The sequence below is a fragment of the Carcharhinus amblyrhynchos genome, chromosome 21 (genome assembly GCF_965287045.1).
Source record: "Carcharhinus amblyrhynchos chromosome 21, sCarAmb.v2.hapA, whole genome shotgun sequence".
Lineage (NCBI taxonomy): Eukaryota > Metazoa > Chordata > Chondrichthyes > Carcharhiniformes > Carcharhinidae > Carcharhinus > Carcharhinus amblyrhynchos.
This window is the reverse complement of record NC_137344.1, coordinates 50,682-68,309: the sequence shown is the minus strand read 5'-3', so window position 1 is coordinate 68,309 and position 17,628 is coordinate 50,682. Positions and strand designations below refer to the sequence as shown.

Genomic DNA, 17,628 nt, shown 5'->3' with positions numbered 1-17,628 from the left:
CAAGGCATTTAAACAGACACAGACCAGAATGATAGCATACAAAAGGCCATTCAGCCCAGTTTGCACTTGCTAACCCCATGAAAAGCTATCGACTAAGACCTGCTCTTTCTTTATCATCATTCCCGCCCACCCCCCCACACCCCCATACCAAGTATTTGTCCACTTCCCATTTGAAAGTACTTATTGAATCTGCTCTCATGGCCCTTTCACACAGATTGTTCCAGCTCACAACTCATTCAACTTCCCCATTGGCTCGCGATTTTAAACCCAGACCGCCCATCCTCCTGCCAATATAAACCCTTTCTCCTTACTCGCTCCTCCAACAGAATCGGTAAGGACAGCACGGTAACAGAGTGGTTACCACTGCTGCTTCACAGTTCCAGGGACCTGAGTTCGATTCCCGGCTCAGGTCACTGTCTGTGTGGAATTTGCACATTCACCTCGTGTCTGCATGGGTTTCCTCCGGGTGCTCCGGTGTCTTCCCACAGTCCAAAGATGTGCGGGTTAGGTTGATTGGTTATAAGAACATAAGAACATAAGAAATAGGAGCAGGAGTAGGAAATTGCCCCTTAGTGTCCTGAGATACGTAAGTTAGAGAGATTTGTAGGTGAATATATAGGGATATGGGGGTAGGGCCTGGGTGGGATTATGGTCAATACAGACTCAATGGGCTGAATGGCCTCTTTCCGTACTGTAGGATTTCTATGAGAATCATTATTTGAACATCTCGGTCAATCTTTACTTTCTCCTTTTTGTTCCAGTCTCTCCATGTTTCACAAAGTTTAGCTTCCTTGGTTTTAAACTCTAACTCTATTAATAGAACATTGAACACTACAGCACAAACAGGCCCTTCGGCCCACAAGTTACGCTGATCATATCCATACCTACCAGGCCTATCTATAACCCTCAATCCCATTAAATCCCATATACTCATCCAGAAGTCTCTTAAAAGACCCCAGCGAGTTCGCCTCTACCACCACCGACGGCAGCTGATTCCACTCACTCCCCACCCTCTGGGGGAAAAACTTACCCCTGACATCTCCTCTGTACCTACGCCCCAGCACCTTACACCTGTGTCCTCTCGTAGTGACCATTTCAGCCCTGGGAAATAGCCTCCGAGAATCCACCCTATCTATTCCTCTCGACATCTTATAAACCTCTATCAGGTCACCTCTCAACCTTCATCTCTCCAGGGAGAAGAGACCCAGCTCCCTCAACCTATCTTCATAATGCATGCCTCCCAATCCAGGCAACATCCTTGTAAATCTCCTCTGTACCCTTTCAATAGCTTCTACGTCTTTCCTATAGTGAGGCGACCAGAACTGCACACAGTACTCCAAATGAGGCCTGACAAGGGTCTTATAAAGTTGCAGCATTACCTCCCGACTCCTAAACTCAATCCCTCGATTAATGAAGGCCAGTACACCATACGCCTTCTTGACCACATCCTCCACCTGCGAGGCCGATTTAAGAGTCCTATGGACCCAGACCCTAAGGTCCTTCTGATTCTCTACACAGCTAAGACTCCTACCCTTGATATTGTATTCCTTCATCTCATTGGACCTGCCAAAATGGACCACTACACATTTATCCGCGTTGAAGTCCATCTGCCACTTCTCCGCCCAGTCTTGCATCCTATCTATGTCACGCTGCAACTTCTGACATCCCTCCAGACCATCCACAACACCACCAACCTTCGTATCGTCGGCGAACTTACTAACCCATCCCTCCACTTCCTCATCCAGGTCATTTATGAAAATGACAAACAGCAAGGGTCCTAGAACAGATCCCTGGGGCACTCCACTGGTGACCGACCTCCATACAGAAAAAGACCCATCCACAACCACTCTCTGCCTTCTGCAGGCAAGCCAGTTCTGGATCCACAAGGCAACAGCCCCTTGGATCCCATGCCCTCTCACTTTCTCAAGAAGTCTTGCATGGGGGACCTTATCAAACACCTTGCTGAAGTCCATATAAACCACATCCAGCACTCTTCCTTCGTCAATGTGTTCAGTCACATTTTCAAAGAACTCAACCAGGCTCGTAAGGCACGACCTGCCCTTGACAAAGCCATGTTGACTACTTTTGATCATAGGAAACTTCTCTAAATGCTCATAAATCCTGTCTCTCAGGATCTTCTCTATCAACTTACCAACCACTGAGGTCAGACTCACCAGTCGGTAATTTCCCGGGCTATCCCTGTTCCCTTTCTTGAAAATAGGAACCACATTCGCAATTCTCCAATCCTCTGGAACCTCTCCCGCCTCCATCGATGACCCAAAGATCATCGCAGAGGCTCTGCAATCACTTCCCTCACCTCCCACAGTAACCTGGGGTACATCCCATCTGGTCCCGGCGACTTATCTATCTTGATGCTGTTCAAAAGTTCCAACACATCCTCTTTCTTAATGTCCACATACTCCAGCTTTTCAGTCCACCGCAAGCCTGCAGTACAACCTCCCAGATCACTTTCCATCGTGAATACCGAGGTAAAGTATTCATTAAGCACATCTGTTTTGTCTACCGGTTCTGTACAAACTTTCCCACCATCACATTTTATAGGTCCTATTCCTTCACATTTCATCCTTTTACTCTTCACATATTTGTAGAACGCCTTAGGGTTCTCCTTAATCTTACCTGCCAAGGCCTTCTCATGTTCCCTTGTGGCTTGCCTAATTTCCTTAAGTTCCTTCCTATACTCCTGTAGATCCCTAACATTACCTAGCTCCCTGAACCTTTTGTACGCTTTTCTTTTCTTTTTGACTAGATTCATTACAACTTTCGTGCACCACAATTCCAGTAACCTACTAAAACCTCCCAGTCGCTTCGGAACATTGTCGTGCAGAACTCCAGACAAACAATCCTTGAAAATCTGCCACCTTACTTCGGTACTTTTCCCCGAGAATACCTCCTTCCAATTTACATCTCTAATTTCCTGCCTGATGGCTTCATATTTCCCCTTACTCCAGATAAACACTTCCTAGCTTGTCTGATCCTATCTCTTTCCAATGCTAGTGTAAAGGAGATATAGTTATGATCACTATCCCCAAAATGCTCTCCCACTGAGAGATCCGACACTTGTCCAGGCTCATTAGCCAGTACCAGATCGAGTACAGCCTCTCCTCTTGTAGGCTTATCCACGTACTGTGTCAGGAAACCCTCCTGAACACACCTAACAAACTCCTCCCCATCCAAACCCCTTACCCTAGGGATATTCCAATCAATGTTTGGGAATTTAAAGTCTCCCATCACGACAACTCTGTTATTATTACATCTCTCTAGGATCTAAAACATAACATAAGAACATAAGAAATAGGAGCAGGAGTAGGCCATCTAGCTCTTCGAGCCTGCCCCACCATTCAATAAGATCATGGCTGATCTGAAGTGGATCAGTTCCACTTTCCCGCTTTCTCCTCATAACCCTTAATTCCCTTGCCTACCAAAAACCTATCTACCCGCGTCTTAAATATATTGAGCGAGGTAGCCTCAACCACTTCAACGGGTAGAGAATTCCAGAGATTCACCACCCTTTACGTGAAGAAGTTCCTCCTCAACTCCGTTCTAAACTGCGCCCCCTTATCTTGAGGCTGTGCCCCCTAGTCCTACTGTCCTTTCTGAGCGGGAAGAGCCTCTCCACCTCTATCCTATCCATCCCGTTCATCATCTTATACGTCTCAATGAGATCTCCCCTCATCCTTCTAAACTCTAACGAGTAGAAGCCTAGTTTATTCAGCCTCTCCTCATAGCTCAACCCCCTCAACTCCGGTATCAGCCTAGTAAACCTCCTCTGCACTCCCTCCAAGGCCAAAATATCCTTGCGTAAGTGCGGCGCCCAAAACTGCACACAGTACTCCAGCTGTAGCCTCACCAGTGCCCTATACAGCTGCAGCAAGACCTCCCTGCTTTTATATTCAATCCCCCTCGCGATAAAGGCCAGCATCCCATTTGCCTTTCTGACCACCTGCTGTACCTGTAGGCTGGGTTTTTGCGACTCATGCACAAGGACCCCCAGGTCCCTCTGTACCGTAGCATGCTGCAGCTTTTCACCCTTTAAGTAGTAGTCCTAATCTGTTTCCCTATCTGCTCCTCAACTTCCCTGTCACTATTGGGCGGCCTATAGAAAACTCCCAGCAAAGTTATCGACCCCTTCCTGTTCCTAATTTCCACCACAGAGACTCCGTAGACAGTCCCTCCACGGCATCCTCCTTCTCTACAGCCATGACACTGTCCCTGATCAACAGTGCCACTCCCCCACCTCTTTTGCCTCCCTCCCTGTCCTTCCTGAAACATCTGAAACCCGGCACCTTAAGTACCCAGTCCTGTCCCTGAGACATCCAAGTCTCCGTAATGGCCACCACATCACATTCCCTAGCAGCAATACACGCTCTAAGCTCATCCACTTTATTCACTACACTCCTGGCATTAAAATAGACACATCTCAAACTTTCGGTCTGAGCACTCCCCTTCTCCATCACCCGTCTATCCTCCCTCTTACACTGTCTACAATCCCTCGCTATTTGTGAGCTAACCTCCTCTCCCAGTCTCCTCATCACTATTCCCTCCCCCCAGCCTTTCTAGTTTAAAGTCCCCCCAGTAGCCCTAGCCAGTCTTCCCGCCAAGATATTGGTCCCCCTGGGATTCAAGTGCCACCCGTCTTTATTATACAGGTCACACCCGCCCCTAAAGAGGTCCCAATGATCCAGGAACCGGAATCCCTGCCCCCTGCTCCAATCCCTCAGCCACGCATTCATCCTCCTACTAAAGAACCTGTATGCTTTTTTTTATTATCTTCTCAACTTTTCCTGCCTGCTTCAAGGATTTCTGATCTACATTCCCATCTTTCTGCCTGACCTAACCCTCTCAAGTTATATTCAGTTTATATTGTCTCTCCTCTTTTTATCCCAAAAGCTTCATCTCACCTGGTACTGTTTTAACTTTGACCTGTTATCTCTGCTCTTTCTGCCCGTGTTCCCCTGAATCTTTCTGTCATTCTTTCTAAACCTCCACACCATCTGCAAACTCTGAAACAGTGCCCCATATCCCCAATCTCATTAGTATCACTTTGATGGAAGTCTACGAGATTATGAGAGGCATGGACAGAGTGGATAATCAGAAGCTTTTTCCCAGGGTGGAAGAGTCAATTACTGGGGGCACAGATTTAAGGTGTGAGGGGCAAGTTTTAAAGGAGATGTACAGGGCAAGTTTTTTACACAGAGAGCAGTGGGTGCCTGGAACTCGCTTGATGGGGGGAGGCAGTGGAAGTGGATATGGTAGTGACTTTTAAGGGGTGTCTTGATAAATACATGAATAGGATGAGAATAGAGGGACATGGTCCCTGGAAGGGCAGGGGGTTTTAGTTCAGTCGGGCAGCATGGTCAGTACAGGCTTGGAGGGCCGAAGGGCCTGTCCTGTGCTGTTCTAATATTGGATTCCATTGCACATTCCATGCAGTCAGATAAACTGTTCATAGAAACAGAAAATAGGTGCAGGAGTAGGCAGCACAGTGACACAGTGGTTAACACTGCTGCCTCACAGCTCCAGGGACCTGATTGTGCGGGGTTTGTACATTCTCCCTGTGTCTGCGTGGGTTTTCTCCAGGTGCTCCGGATTAATAAGAACTAGGAGCAGGAGTCGGCCATTTGGCCCCTCGAGCCTGCTCTGCCATTCAATAAGATCATGCCTGATCTTTTCATGGACTCAGCTCCACTTACCCGCCCGCTCACCATAACCCTTAATTCCTTTACTGTTCAAAAATGTATCTGTCCTTGCCTTAAAAACATTCAATGAGGGAGCCTCAACTGCTTCACTGGGCAGGGAATTCCACAGATTCACAACCCTTTGTGTGAAGAAGTTCCTCCTCAACTCAGTCCTAAATCTGCTCCCCCTTATTTTGAGGCCATGCCCCCTAGTTCTAGTTTCACCCACTAGCGGAAACAACTTCCCTTCGTAATCTTATACCTTTCTATGAAATTTCCCCTCATTCTTCTGAATTCCAATGAGTATAGCCCCAGCCTACTCAGTCTCTCCTCATAATCCAACCCTCTCAACTCCGGAATCAACCTAGTGAATCTCCTCTGCACCCCCTCCAGTGCCAGTATATCCTTTCTCAAGTAAGGAGACCAAAACTGTACACAGTACTCCAGGTGTGGCCTCACCAGCACCTTATACAGCTGCAACATAACCTCACTGTTTTTAAACTCCATCCCTCTAGCAATGAAGGACAAAATTCCATTTGCCTTCTTAATTACCTGCTGCACCTGCAAACCAACTCCTTGAGATTCCTGCACAAGGACACCCAGGTCCCTCTGCACAGCAGCATGCTGCGATTTTTTACTGTTTAAATAATTGTCCATTTTGCTGTTATTCCTACCAAAATGGATGACCTCACATTTACCAACATTGTACCCCATCTGCCAGACCCTCGCCCACTCACTTAGACTATCTGTATCCCTTTGCAGACTTTGTGTCGTCTGCACACTTTGCTTTTCCATCCATCCTAGTGTCACCTGTGAATTTTGACACACTACACTTGGTCCCCAACTCCAAATCATCTAGGTACATCGTAAACAATTGCGGTCCCAACACTGATCCCTGAGGCACATCGCTAGTCACTGATCGCCAACCAGAAAAACACCCATTTACCCCCATTCTTTGCTTTCTGTTAGTTAACCAATCCTCTATCCATGCTAATACGTTACCCGTAACACTGTGTACCTTTATATTATGCAGCAGTCTTTGGTGTGGCATGTTTTTCTGAAAATCCAGATACACATCCACAGGTTCCGTAATGTTCTCAAAGAATTCCACCAAATTAATCAAACGTGACCTGCCCTTCATGAACCCATGCTGCGTCTTATCAATGGGACAATTTCTATCCGGATGTCTCGCTATTTCTTCCTTGATGATTAATTCAAGCATTTTCCCTACTACAGAAGTTAAGTTAACCGGCCTATAGTTAGCCGCCTTTTGTCTGTCTCCTTTTTAAACAATGTTTAAAACAGGTCCCTCTCTCCTCCACCCCCCTCTCTGCCCCCTCCCTCTCTCCTCCACCCCCCTCTCTGCCCCCTCCCTCTCTCCTCCACCCCCCTCTCTGCCCCCTCCCTCTCTGCTCCACCCCCTTCCTGCCCCCTCCCTCTCTCCTCCACCCCCCTCTCTGCCCCCTCCCTCGCTCCTCTACCCCCTCCCTCTCTCCTCTACCCCTTTCCTGCCCCCCCCTTCTCTACCCCCTTCCTGCCCCCTCCCTCTCTCCTCTACCCCCTCCCTGCCCCCTCCCTCTCTCCTCTACCCCCTCTCTGCCCCCTCCCTCTCTCCTCTACCCCCTCCCTGCCCCCTCCCTCTGTCCTCCACCCCCTTCCTGCCCCCTCCCTCTCTCCTCCACCCCCTCCCTGCCCCCTCCCTCTCTCCTCTACCCCCTTCCTGCCCCCTCCCTCTCTCCTCCACCCCCCTCCCTGCCCCCTCCCTCTCTCCTCTGCCCCCTCCCTCTCTCCTCCACCCCCCCTCTGCCCCCTCCCTCTCTCCTCCACCCCCCTCCCTGCCCCCTCCCTCTCTCCTCTACCCCCTTCCTGCCCCCCCCTTCTCTACCCCCTTCCTGCCCCCTCCCTCTCTCCTCTACCCCCTTCCTGCCCCCCCCTTCTCTACCCCCTTCCTGCCCTCTCCCTCTCTCCTCCACCCCCTTCCTGCCCCCTCCCTCTCTCCTCCACCCCCTTCCTGCCCCCTCCCTCTCTCCTCTACCCCCTCTCTGCCCCCTCCCTCTCTCCTCTACCCCCTTCCTGCCCCCTCCCTCTCTCCTCTGCCCCCTCCCTCTCTCCTCCACCCCCCTCTCTGCCCCCTCCCTCTCTCCTCCACCCCCCTCTCTGCCCCCTCCCTCTCTCCTCTACCCCCTCTCTGCCCCCTCCCTCTCTCCTCCACCCCCTTCCTGCCCCCTCCCTCTCTCCTCTACCCCCTCTCTGCCCCCTCCCTCTCTCCTCTACCCCCTTCCTGCCCCCTCCCTCTCTCCTCTGCCCCCTCCCTCTCTCCTCCACCCCCCTCTCTGCCCCCTCCCTCTCTCCTCCACCCCCCTCTCTGCCCCCTCCCTCTCTCCTCCACCCCCCTCTCTGCCCCCTCCCTCTCTCCTCTACCCCCTCCCTGCCCCCTCCCTCTCTCCTCTACCCCCTCCCTGCCCCCTCCCTCTCTCCTCTACCCCATTCCTGCCCCTCTCCCTCTCTCTCCTTTGCCCCCCCTCTTTGCCCCTCTCCCTCTCTCTCTCCACTCCCCCTCTCTGTACACTGAGTGGATAGTTAAGTTTCTTTCACTTGCCTCAGGATAAGGAGGTGCGGATTCAGCTCCAGAATCAGATTCTCCAGCTGCAGGGAGAATGTGAGAGGCTGAACGGAACAACGAGGCAACTCCTTCAGGGAGATGAACATCACCAGAGGAATATTCAGGTTGGTGAACCAGCGAGGCGTAATCGTATTCACACTGCACGCTGTGTATTATTGTCGGTTGATGCTGACAGGATGAATTTCGCTGTGTTTACTCTATTTCCCATTTCCACTTTCAGTCTTTGTTTGATTCCTTGAATCGTTTGGAGAAGATGTGCTCTGACGAGGTGAGTGTTTTACTGTGACGAGGTGAGTGTTTTACTGTGACGAGGTGAGTGTTTTACTGTGACGGGGCGAGTGTTTTACTGTGACGAGGTGAGTGTTTTACTGTGACGAGGTGAGTGTTTTACTGTGACGAGGCGAGTGTTTTACTGTGACGGGGTGAGTGTTTTACTGTGACGGGGTGAGTGTTTTACTGTGACGAGGTGAGTGTTTTACTGTGACGAGGTGAGTGTTTTACTGTGACGGGGCGAGTGTTTTACTGTGACGGGGTGAGTGTTTTACTGTGACGGGGCGAGTGTTTTACTGTGACGGGGCGAGTGTTTTACTGTGACGAGGTGAGTGTTTTACTGTGACGGGGCGAGTGTTTTACTGTGACGGGGCGAGTGTTTTACTGTGACGGGGTGAGTGTTTTACTGTGACGAGGTGAGTGTTTTACTGTGACGGGGCGAGTGTTTTACTGTGACGGGGTGAGTGTTTTACTGTGACGGGGTGAGTGTTTTACTGTGACGGGGCGAGTGTTTTACTGTGACGAGGTGAGTGTTTTACTGTGACGGGGCGAGTGTTTTACTGTGACGAGGTGAGTGTTTTACTGTGACGAGGTGAGTGTTTTACTGTGACGGGGCGAGTGTTTTACTGTGACGAGGTGAGTGTTTTACTGTGACGAGGCGAGTGTTTTACTGTGACGAGGCGAGTGTTTTACTGTGACGAGGCGAGTGTTTTACTGTGACGGGGTGAGTGTTTTACTGTGACGGGGAGAGTGTTTTACTGTGACGGGGCGAGTGTTTTACTGTGACGAGGCGAGTGTTTTACTGTGACGAGGCGAGTGTTTTACTGTGACGAGGCGAGTGTTTTACTGTGACGAGGCGAGTGTTTTACTGTGACGGGGCGAGTGTTTTACTGTGACGGGGTGAGTGTTTTACTGTGACGAGGCGAGTGTTTTACTGTGACGGGGCGAGTGTTTTACTGTGACGAGGTGAGTGTTTTACTGTGACGAGGCGAGTGTTTTACTGTGACGAGGTGTGTGTTTTACTGTGACGGGGCGAGTGTTTTACTGTGACGGGGTGAGTGTTTTACTGTGACGGGGCGAGTGTTTTACTGTGACGAGGCGAGTGTTTTACTGTGACGAGGCGAGTGTTTTACTGTGATGAGGCGAGTGTTTTACTGTGACGGGGCGAGTGTTTTACTGTGACGAGGCGAGTGTTTTACTGTGACGAGGTGAGTGTTTTACTGTGACGAGGTGAGTGTTTTACTGTGACGGGGCGAGTGTTTTACTGTGACGGGGTGAGTGTTTTACTGTGACGGGGCGAGTGTTTTACTGTGACGGGGTGAGTGTTTTACTGTGACGGGGCGAGTGTTTTACTGTGACGAGGCGAGTGTTTTACTGTGACGGGGCGAGTGTTTTACTGTGACGGGGCGAGTGTTTTACTGTGACGGGGTGAGTGTTTTACTGTGACGAGGCGAGTGTTTTACTGTGACGAGGTGAGTGTTTTACTGTGACGGGGCGAGTGTTTTGCTGTGACGAGGCGAGTGTTTTACTGTGACGAGGCGAGTGTTTTACTGTGACGAGGTGAGTGTTTTACTGTGACGGGGCGAGTGTTTTACTGTGACGAGGCGAGTGTTTTACTGTGACGAGGCGAGTGTTTTACTGTGATGAGGCGAGTGTTTTACTGTGACGGGGCGAGTGTTTTACTGTGACGAGGCGAGTGTTTTACTGTGACGAGGCGAGTGTTTTACTGTGACGGGGTGAGTGTTTTACTGTGACGGGGTGAGTGTTTTACTGTGACGAGGCGAGTGTTTTACTGTGACGAGGTGAGTGTTTTACTGTGACGGGGCGAGTGTTTTGCTGTGACGAGGCGAGTGTTTTACTGTGACGAGGTGAGTGTTTTACTGTGACGGGGTGAGTGTTTTACTGTGACGAGGCGAGTGTTTTACTGTGACGAGGTGAGTGTTTTACTGTGACGAGGTGAGTGTTTTACTGTGACGGGGCGAGTGTTTTACTGTGACGGGGCGAGTGTTTTACTGTGACGGGGCGAGTGTTTTACTGTGACGGGGTGAGTGTTTCGCTGCGACGAGGTGAGCGTTTCGCTGCGACGAGGTGCGTGTTTTGAGGTGACGAGGTGAGTGTTTTGAGGTGACGAGGTGAGCGTTTTGTCAGGCGTTCCTCATTGGGTGTGTTTCTGGGTTTATCTGAGGGAGTTATTTGCCTGTAATTGAGTTCAGACATGGGGATGAGGGAACCAGATCAGGAGTTCCAGAGAATGAATTAGACTAGCGCCTGGCGTTTGTGTGAGGATGAGGGGGTCAGTCCTGGTATGATTCCATTGAAACACGAGGAAGTGTTCATTGAAACAACCTTAACTTACCAATACACTTTCACTAGAACAAAAGGAATTAGCATCACCATGACCACTTGAAGTGTTCAGACTTGGAAAGATACAATACTTAACTGCTAGCCTATCTCTATTAATTCCAACTGAAGCAATATTCTTCATGGATGTAACCTCCTCTTCAAAGTCATTCAGGATAAACACAGGCTCACATGGGCTGCCAGTCCTTGAGTCTTTTAACATCTCTGGAGAGAGAGAGAGAGAGAGAGAGAGAGAGAAATATTTTCTCACTGATCCCAGACTTCAATCTCCAGAGAGAGAGTGAGAAGAGCTGCTGCTCCTTGTAAATCCAAACAGCAACCACCTGCTTGTCTCTCTGTAAGCCTAGCTCTTCCCGTTAACATACGACTTTCGTCAATCAATCTCATTAAGCCCCAGGGGACAACCCAAAAACTAACAAAACCCCAACTCAGATTAAAGTAAACACCCCAATAACGAGAAGGAACCGTTCTTCTATATTCTCAGCACATGGGCTGCCTGGAGCAGACAAAACAGCACCCTAATCAGAGCAGAATTTTAAAACATTCCCTTCACAAGAAACATGACACAACATACGGGAGCGATTCTCCCATCGCAATCCACTACTTTTCTGGCTGGTTGGGATAGAGAGATGGTGTCGCCAGCCTTGTTCGGGATTTGCGCATGTGCTGGGAATGCATGCGCATGTCCCAGAGCCGGAGAACACTTGGCGATCAGACCACAGTGGAAATCAGCAGAAAGGCAAAAGTCATTTAAATCTGTTTTAAACATTGTTTAAATTTTAATTATCAGGATCTTTCAGGTCCTGATCGAATCTCCCACCAGTAAATTAACTTAAGAACATAAGAACATAAGAAATAGGAGCAGGAGTAGGCCATCTAGCCCTTCGAGCCTGCCCCGCCATTCATTCGAGTGGGGTTCAGGCTAGCTCGCCACGTTCGGGAACTAACGGGGGACCCTGCCAAAATGAAGGGAAGGCAACCGGGGCCCCCCAGGGGATCAGGCAGAAGGGGGATGGTGCCCCTCTGGGCATGGGCACCCTGGCAGTCCCCAAGGGGCAAAGTGTCCATGCCCGGGGGCACCTTGGCACTCTCTATTGGGCATCAGGTGATGCCAAGGGGACAGTGTCTGTTGTGGGCGGGGTCTAGGGGTTTGCAGTGGGGGTGGGTGGGGGTGGGGGTGGGGGGGGGGTCCTGCTGCGACACTGTGTGGTGATCGGCCTATGACGGAGAGCTCAAAAAAGACAGTAGGACTAGGGGGCACAGCCTCAAGATAAAGGGGAGGCTGTTTAGAACGGAGTTGAGGAGGAACTTCTTCACTCAAAGGGTGGTGAATCTCTGGAATTCTCTGCCCGTTGAAGTGGTGGAGGCTGCCTCGCTAAATATTTTTAAGAAGCAGGTTGATGGGTTCTTGATAAGAGAGGGGATTAAGGGTTATGGGGAGAGGGCGGGAAAGTGGAACTGAGCCACGACAGATCAGCCATGATCTTATTGAATGGCGGGGCAGGCTCGAAGGGCTGGATGGCCTACTCCTGCTCCTATTTCTTATGTTCTTATGTTCTTATTGGGGCAGGCTGGGAGGGGTGGTTTGCTGGATGGGGAGGAGAGGAGGTGCTGCTGGGATGAGGGGCGTGAGGATCGCAACTGCTGGAGGGGTTGGCTGTACCTCTGGGGGCAGGGGAGTTGGGGTTGGCCTGGGAATTGTGGGGGCTGCGATCGGGCCGGGGGGGGGTCGTGGGTGCCAGCGATCAGGCTGGCAGCGAATGGGGAGTCTGACAGATTGGGGCCACTGCACAGAGTTCCCAGACTCCGGCACCAATAGGCCCCCCCCCACCCCACCCCACCCTGGGTTTTAATGAGATTCGCAGAGTGCAGAGATTCAGGTGGGAAGCTGAACTAACAAAACAGTCAGAATTTAGAACAGTTCTCCCATCAATTCAGCGCTTCGCAGGGAATCACTTCCCACATTTCTTAAAGACAAAGTTTTGTCAGACTGGAAACATGAGGATGGCAGCAGCAGAAAGGAAGTGTGCTGGGGCTGATAAAGTGTGGGTTGTGGTGGGAGGGGGTTTAAGGATTGTTATAAAATGAAATCACGTTTCTGATGGTTTTGTGAAGGAACTCTCTCCACCGTGGCTCCCTTCCTATCCCTGGGGATTTATTTCCATTTCTCTTTTTGAATGTTCCCAAGCTGTTCCTGAAGCACATCCCAGATCCAGACAACTCCTTTCTCCCTCTGCTTTCTTGCGAATTACCTTAATGCTTTCTCTGATCACTGATCCAGTCACTGCACAGGGTGTTCCAACTTGCTCGTATCAAAATCTCCCATCATCATGTCTGTTAAATGTCCTCTTCACATTCTCTGCTCAAAGGAGAAGAATCTCAGCTTTCATCCTCAGCCTGCTCCCATTCTGGTAAATCCCCTCTGCGCTCTCTCAAAGAGCTTGAGGTTCTTCCTCAGGTACAGAATTGACACTCGCTGCTCCAGCCATGGCCCAATCAACAAGTTTAAGGCAATAGTTTAATTTCCGTGTTTTAAAAACAAAGGATTCTATTTGCTTTTTAAAGGCTTTCTCGACTGGTCCCTTCACAGATTAGTGTAAGTGAACCAGCCAGGTCTCTCTAAGCAATATTCTCTTCACATTCCTTTGAAAATGGTGCCAGAGCAAAGATGTGCAGGTTAGGGGGGATTGGCCATGTGAAATTTGATTTGATTTGATTTATTGTCATGTGTATTAACATACAGTGAAAAGTATTGTTTCTTGCATGCTATACAGATAAAACATACAGTAAATAGACAAGGAAAGGAGAGAGTGCAGAATGTAGTGTTACAGTCATAGCGAGGGTGTAGAGAAAGATCAACTTAATGCAAGGTAGGTCCATTCAAAAGTCTGACAGCAGCAGGGAAGAAGCTGCTCTTGTGTCGGTTGGTACGGGACCTCAGACTTTTGTATCTTTATCCCAATGGAAGAAGGTGGAAGAGAGAATGTCTGGGGTGCGTGGGGGGGGTCCTTAATTATGCCGGCTGCTTTGCTGAGGCAGCGGGAAGTGTAGACAGAGTCAATGGATGAGAGGCTGGTTTGCGTGATGGATTGGGCTACATTCACAACCCTTTTGTAGTTCCTTGCATTCTTGGGCAGAGCAGGAGCCCAGACCGAGCTGTGATACAACCAGAAAGAATGCTTTCTATGGGGCATCTGTAGAAGTTGTTGAGCGTTGTAGCTGACATCCCAAATTTCCATAGCCTTCTGAGAAAGTAGAGGCATTAGTGGGCTTTCTTAACTATAGTATCAGCACTGGTGGGGGGAGGGGGTGGGGGGGAGACCAGGACAAGTCATTGGTGATCTGGACACCTAAAAACTTGAAGCTCTCAACACTTTCTACTTCGTCCCTGTTGATGTAGACAGGGGCATGTGCTCCACTACGCTTCCTGAAGTCGATGAATATCTCTTTCGTTTTGTTGACATTGGGGGAAAGATTATTGTTGCTGCACCAGTTCACCAGATTCTCTATCTCATTCCTGTACTCTGTGTTTTCATTGTTTGAGATCCGACCCACTGCGGTGGTGTGTTGTCAGCAAACCTGAAATTGGAATTAGAGAGGAATTTGGCCGCACAGTCATAGGTGTATAAGGAGTATAGCAGGGGGCTGAAAACACAGCCTTGTAGGGCACCGGTGTTGAGGATGATCGTGGAGGAGGTGTTGCCGATCCTTCCTGATTGTGATCTGTGAGTTTTGCCCCCCTAGTGTCCACAAATGTAGGTTAGGTGGATTAGTGAGGTATGTATGTGGGGTTACAAGGGATAACATAGAGGCGGTATGCCTTGGTGAGATGTTCTTTTGGAGTCAGCGTAGACTCGATGGGCCTAATGGCCAGTTTCTGCGCTGTGGGGATTCTATTGTACATAGAACATAGAATGTAGAACATTACAGCGCAGAACAGGCCCTTCGGCCCACGATGTTGCGCCGACCAGTTTAAAAAAAAAACAACAACAGTGACCCACTAACCTAAACCAATCCCTTTTCGTCCATAAACCTATCCACAGACCTCTTAAACGCCCCCAAACTAGGCGCATTTACAACTGCAGCAGGCAGGGCATTCCAATCCCTCACCACCCTCTGGGTAAAGAACCTACCCCTGACATCTGTCCTATAACTACCCCCCCTTAGTTTAAAGCCATGCCCCCTCGTGCTAGATTTTTCCATCAGAGGAAAAAGGCTAACTCTATCCACCCTATCTAAACCTCTAATCATCTTATATGTTTCAATAAGATCCCCTCTTAGCCGCCTTCTTTCCAGCGAAAACAACCCCAAATCCCTCAGCCTCTCCTCATAGGATCTCCCCTCCATACCAGGCAACATCCTGGTAAACCTCCTCTGCACCCTCTCCAAAGCCTCCACATCCTTCCTGTAATGTGGGGACCAGAACTGCACACAATACTCCAAGTGCGGCCGCACCAGAGTTGTGTACAGTTGCAACATAACGCTACGACTCCTAAATTCAATCCCCCTACCAATAAACGCCAAGACACTGTATGCCTTCTTAACAACCTTATCTACTTGATTCCCAACTTTCAGGGATCTATGTACACATACACCTAGATCCCTCTGCTCCTCCACACTATTCAAAGTCTTCCCGTTAGCCCTATACTCAACACATCTGTTATTCCTACCAAAGTGAATTACCTCACATTTCTCTGCATTAAACTCCATCCGCCACCTCTCGGCCCAGCTCTGCAACCTGTCTAAGTCTTCCTGCAAACTATGACACCCTTCCTCACTATCTACCACACCTCCGACTTTGGTATCATCAGCAAATTTACTGATCCACCCAACTATACCCTCATCCAGATCATTAATAAAAATCACAAACAGCAGTGGCCCCAACACAGATCCCTGAGGCACACCACTTGTAACCGAACTCCATGATGAATATTTACCGTCAACCACTACCCTCTGTCTCCTATCCGCTAGCCAATTCCTAATCCAGTTCCCTAGATCACCCACAATCCCATACATCTGCATTTTGTGCAGAAGCCTACCATGGTGAACCTTATCAAACGCCTTACTAAAATCCATATACACCACGTCCACTGCCTTACCCCCATCCACCTCTTTGGTCACTTTCTCAAAAAACTCAATAAGGTTAGTAAGGCACGACCTACCCGCCACAAAACCATGCTGACTATCTCCAATCAACTCATTACTCTCCAAATAACTATAAATCCTATCCCTAATAATTTTTTCCAAAACCTTTCCCACAACAGAAGTGAGACTCACCGGTCTATAATTCCCGGGGAAGTCTCTGTTCCCCTTCTTAAACAATGGGACAACATTCGCTAACCTCCAATCATCTGGTACTATACCAGAGGCCAACAACGACCTGAAGATCAGAGCCAGAGGCTCTGCAATCACTTCTCTTGCCTCCCAGAGAATCCTGGGGTAAATCCCATCCGGACCAGGGGACTTATCTATTTTCAGACCCTCCAGAATATCCAGCACATCCTCCTTATCAACTGTAACACTGTCAATTCTACTCCCCTGCAACCCAGTGTCCTCCTCAGCTATATCCATGTCCCCCTGCGTGAACACCGAAGAGAAATATTGGTTCAATGCTTCACCAATCTCCTCCGCTTCCACACATAACTTCCCTCTGCCGTCTATAACTGGCCCTAACCTTGCCCTAACCAACCTTCTGTTCTTGACATACCTATAGAACGCCTTAGGATTCTCCTTAACCCTATCAGCCAAAGTCTTCTCATGTCCTCTTTTAGCCCTTCTTAGCTCGCTCTTCAACTCCCTCCTAGCCAATCTAAAGCTCTCTAGTGCACTATCCGAGTGCTCACGTCTCATACGAACATAAGCCTCCTTTTTCTTTTTAACCAACGAATCAACTTTTTTGGTGCACCACGGTTCCCTAGCCTTACCAATTCCACCTTGCCTGACAGGGACATACCTATCACAGACTCACAGTAGCTGCTCCTTGAAAAAACTCCACATTTCGGACGTTCCCAATCCCTGTAATCTCCTAGTCCAACCTATGTTTCCTAATTCTCTCCTAATAGCCTCATAATTACCCTTCCCCCAGCTAAAACTACTGACCCGAGGTTCATGCCTATCCCTTTCCATCACTAAGGTGAACGTAACCGAATTGTGGTCACTATCACCAAAATGCACACCAACTTCCAAATCCAACACCTGATCTGGCTCATTTCCCAGCACCAAATCCAATATAGCCTCACCTCTAGTCGGCCTATCTACATACTGAGTCAAAAAACCTTCCTGCACACTTTGTACAAAAACTGACCCCTCTAACGAGCTAGAGCTATAGCAATTCCAATCAATATTAGTAAAGTTAAAATCCCCCATAACAATTACCCTATTACTTTCACTCCTAACCAGGATCGTCTCCGCAATCCTTTCCTCAACCTCTCTAGAACTTTTAGGAGGTCTATAAAAGACTCCCAACAGGGTGACCTCTCCTCTCCTATTTCTAATCTCCGCCCATACTACCTCAACAGACAAGTCCTCATCAAACCTCCTCTCTGACACTGTGATACAATCCCTGACCAATAATGCTACCCCTCCCCCCCTTCTACCTCCTTCTCTACTTCGACTAAAACATTTGAACCCCGGGACCTGCAGCATCCATTCCTGCCCCTGCTCTATCCATGTCTCTGA

At 49.2% G+C, this 17,628-nt stretch overlaps 1 protein-coding gene across 1 annotated transcript in view; it reads left to right on the top strand.

The window, feature by feature from the left end:
- LOC145356551 (glutamine-rich protein 2) overlaps positions 1–17,628 on the top strand; it is a 175,229-nt gene that overhangs the window by 113,331 nt on the left and 44,270 nt on the right. The window contains exons 10-11 of the mRNA XM_080209314.1: positions 8,301–8,423; positions 8,540–8,587. Of these exons, the coding sequence (XP_080065440.1) occupies positions 8,301–8,423; positions 8,540–8,587 (171 nt within the window). The remainder of the gene's footprint in view (positions 1–8,300; positions 8,424–8,539; positions 8,588–17,628) is intronic.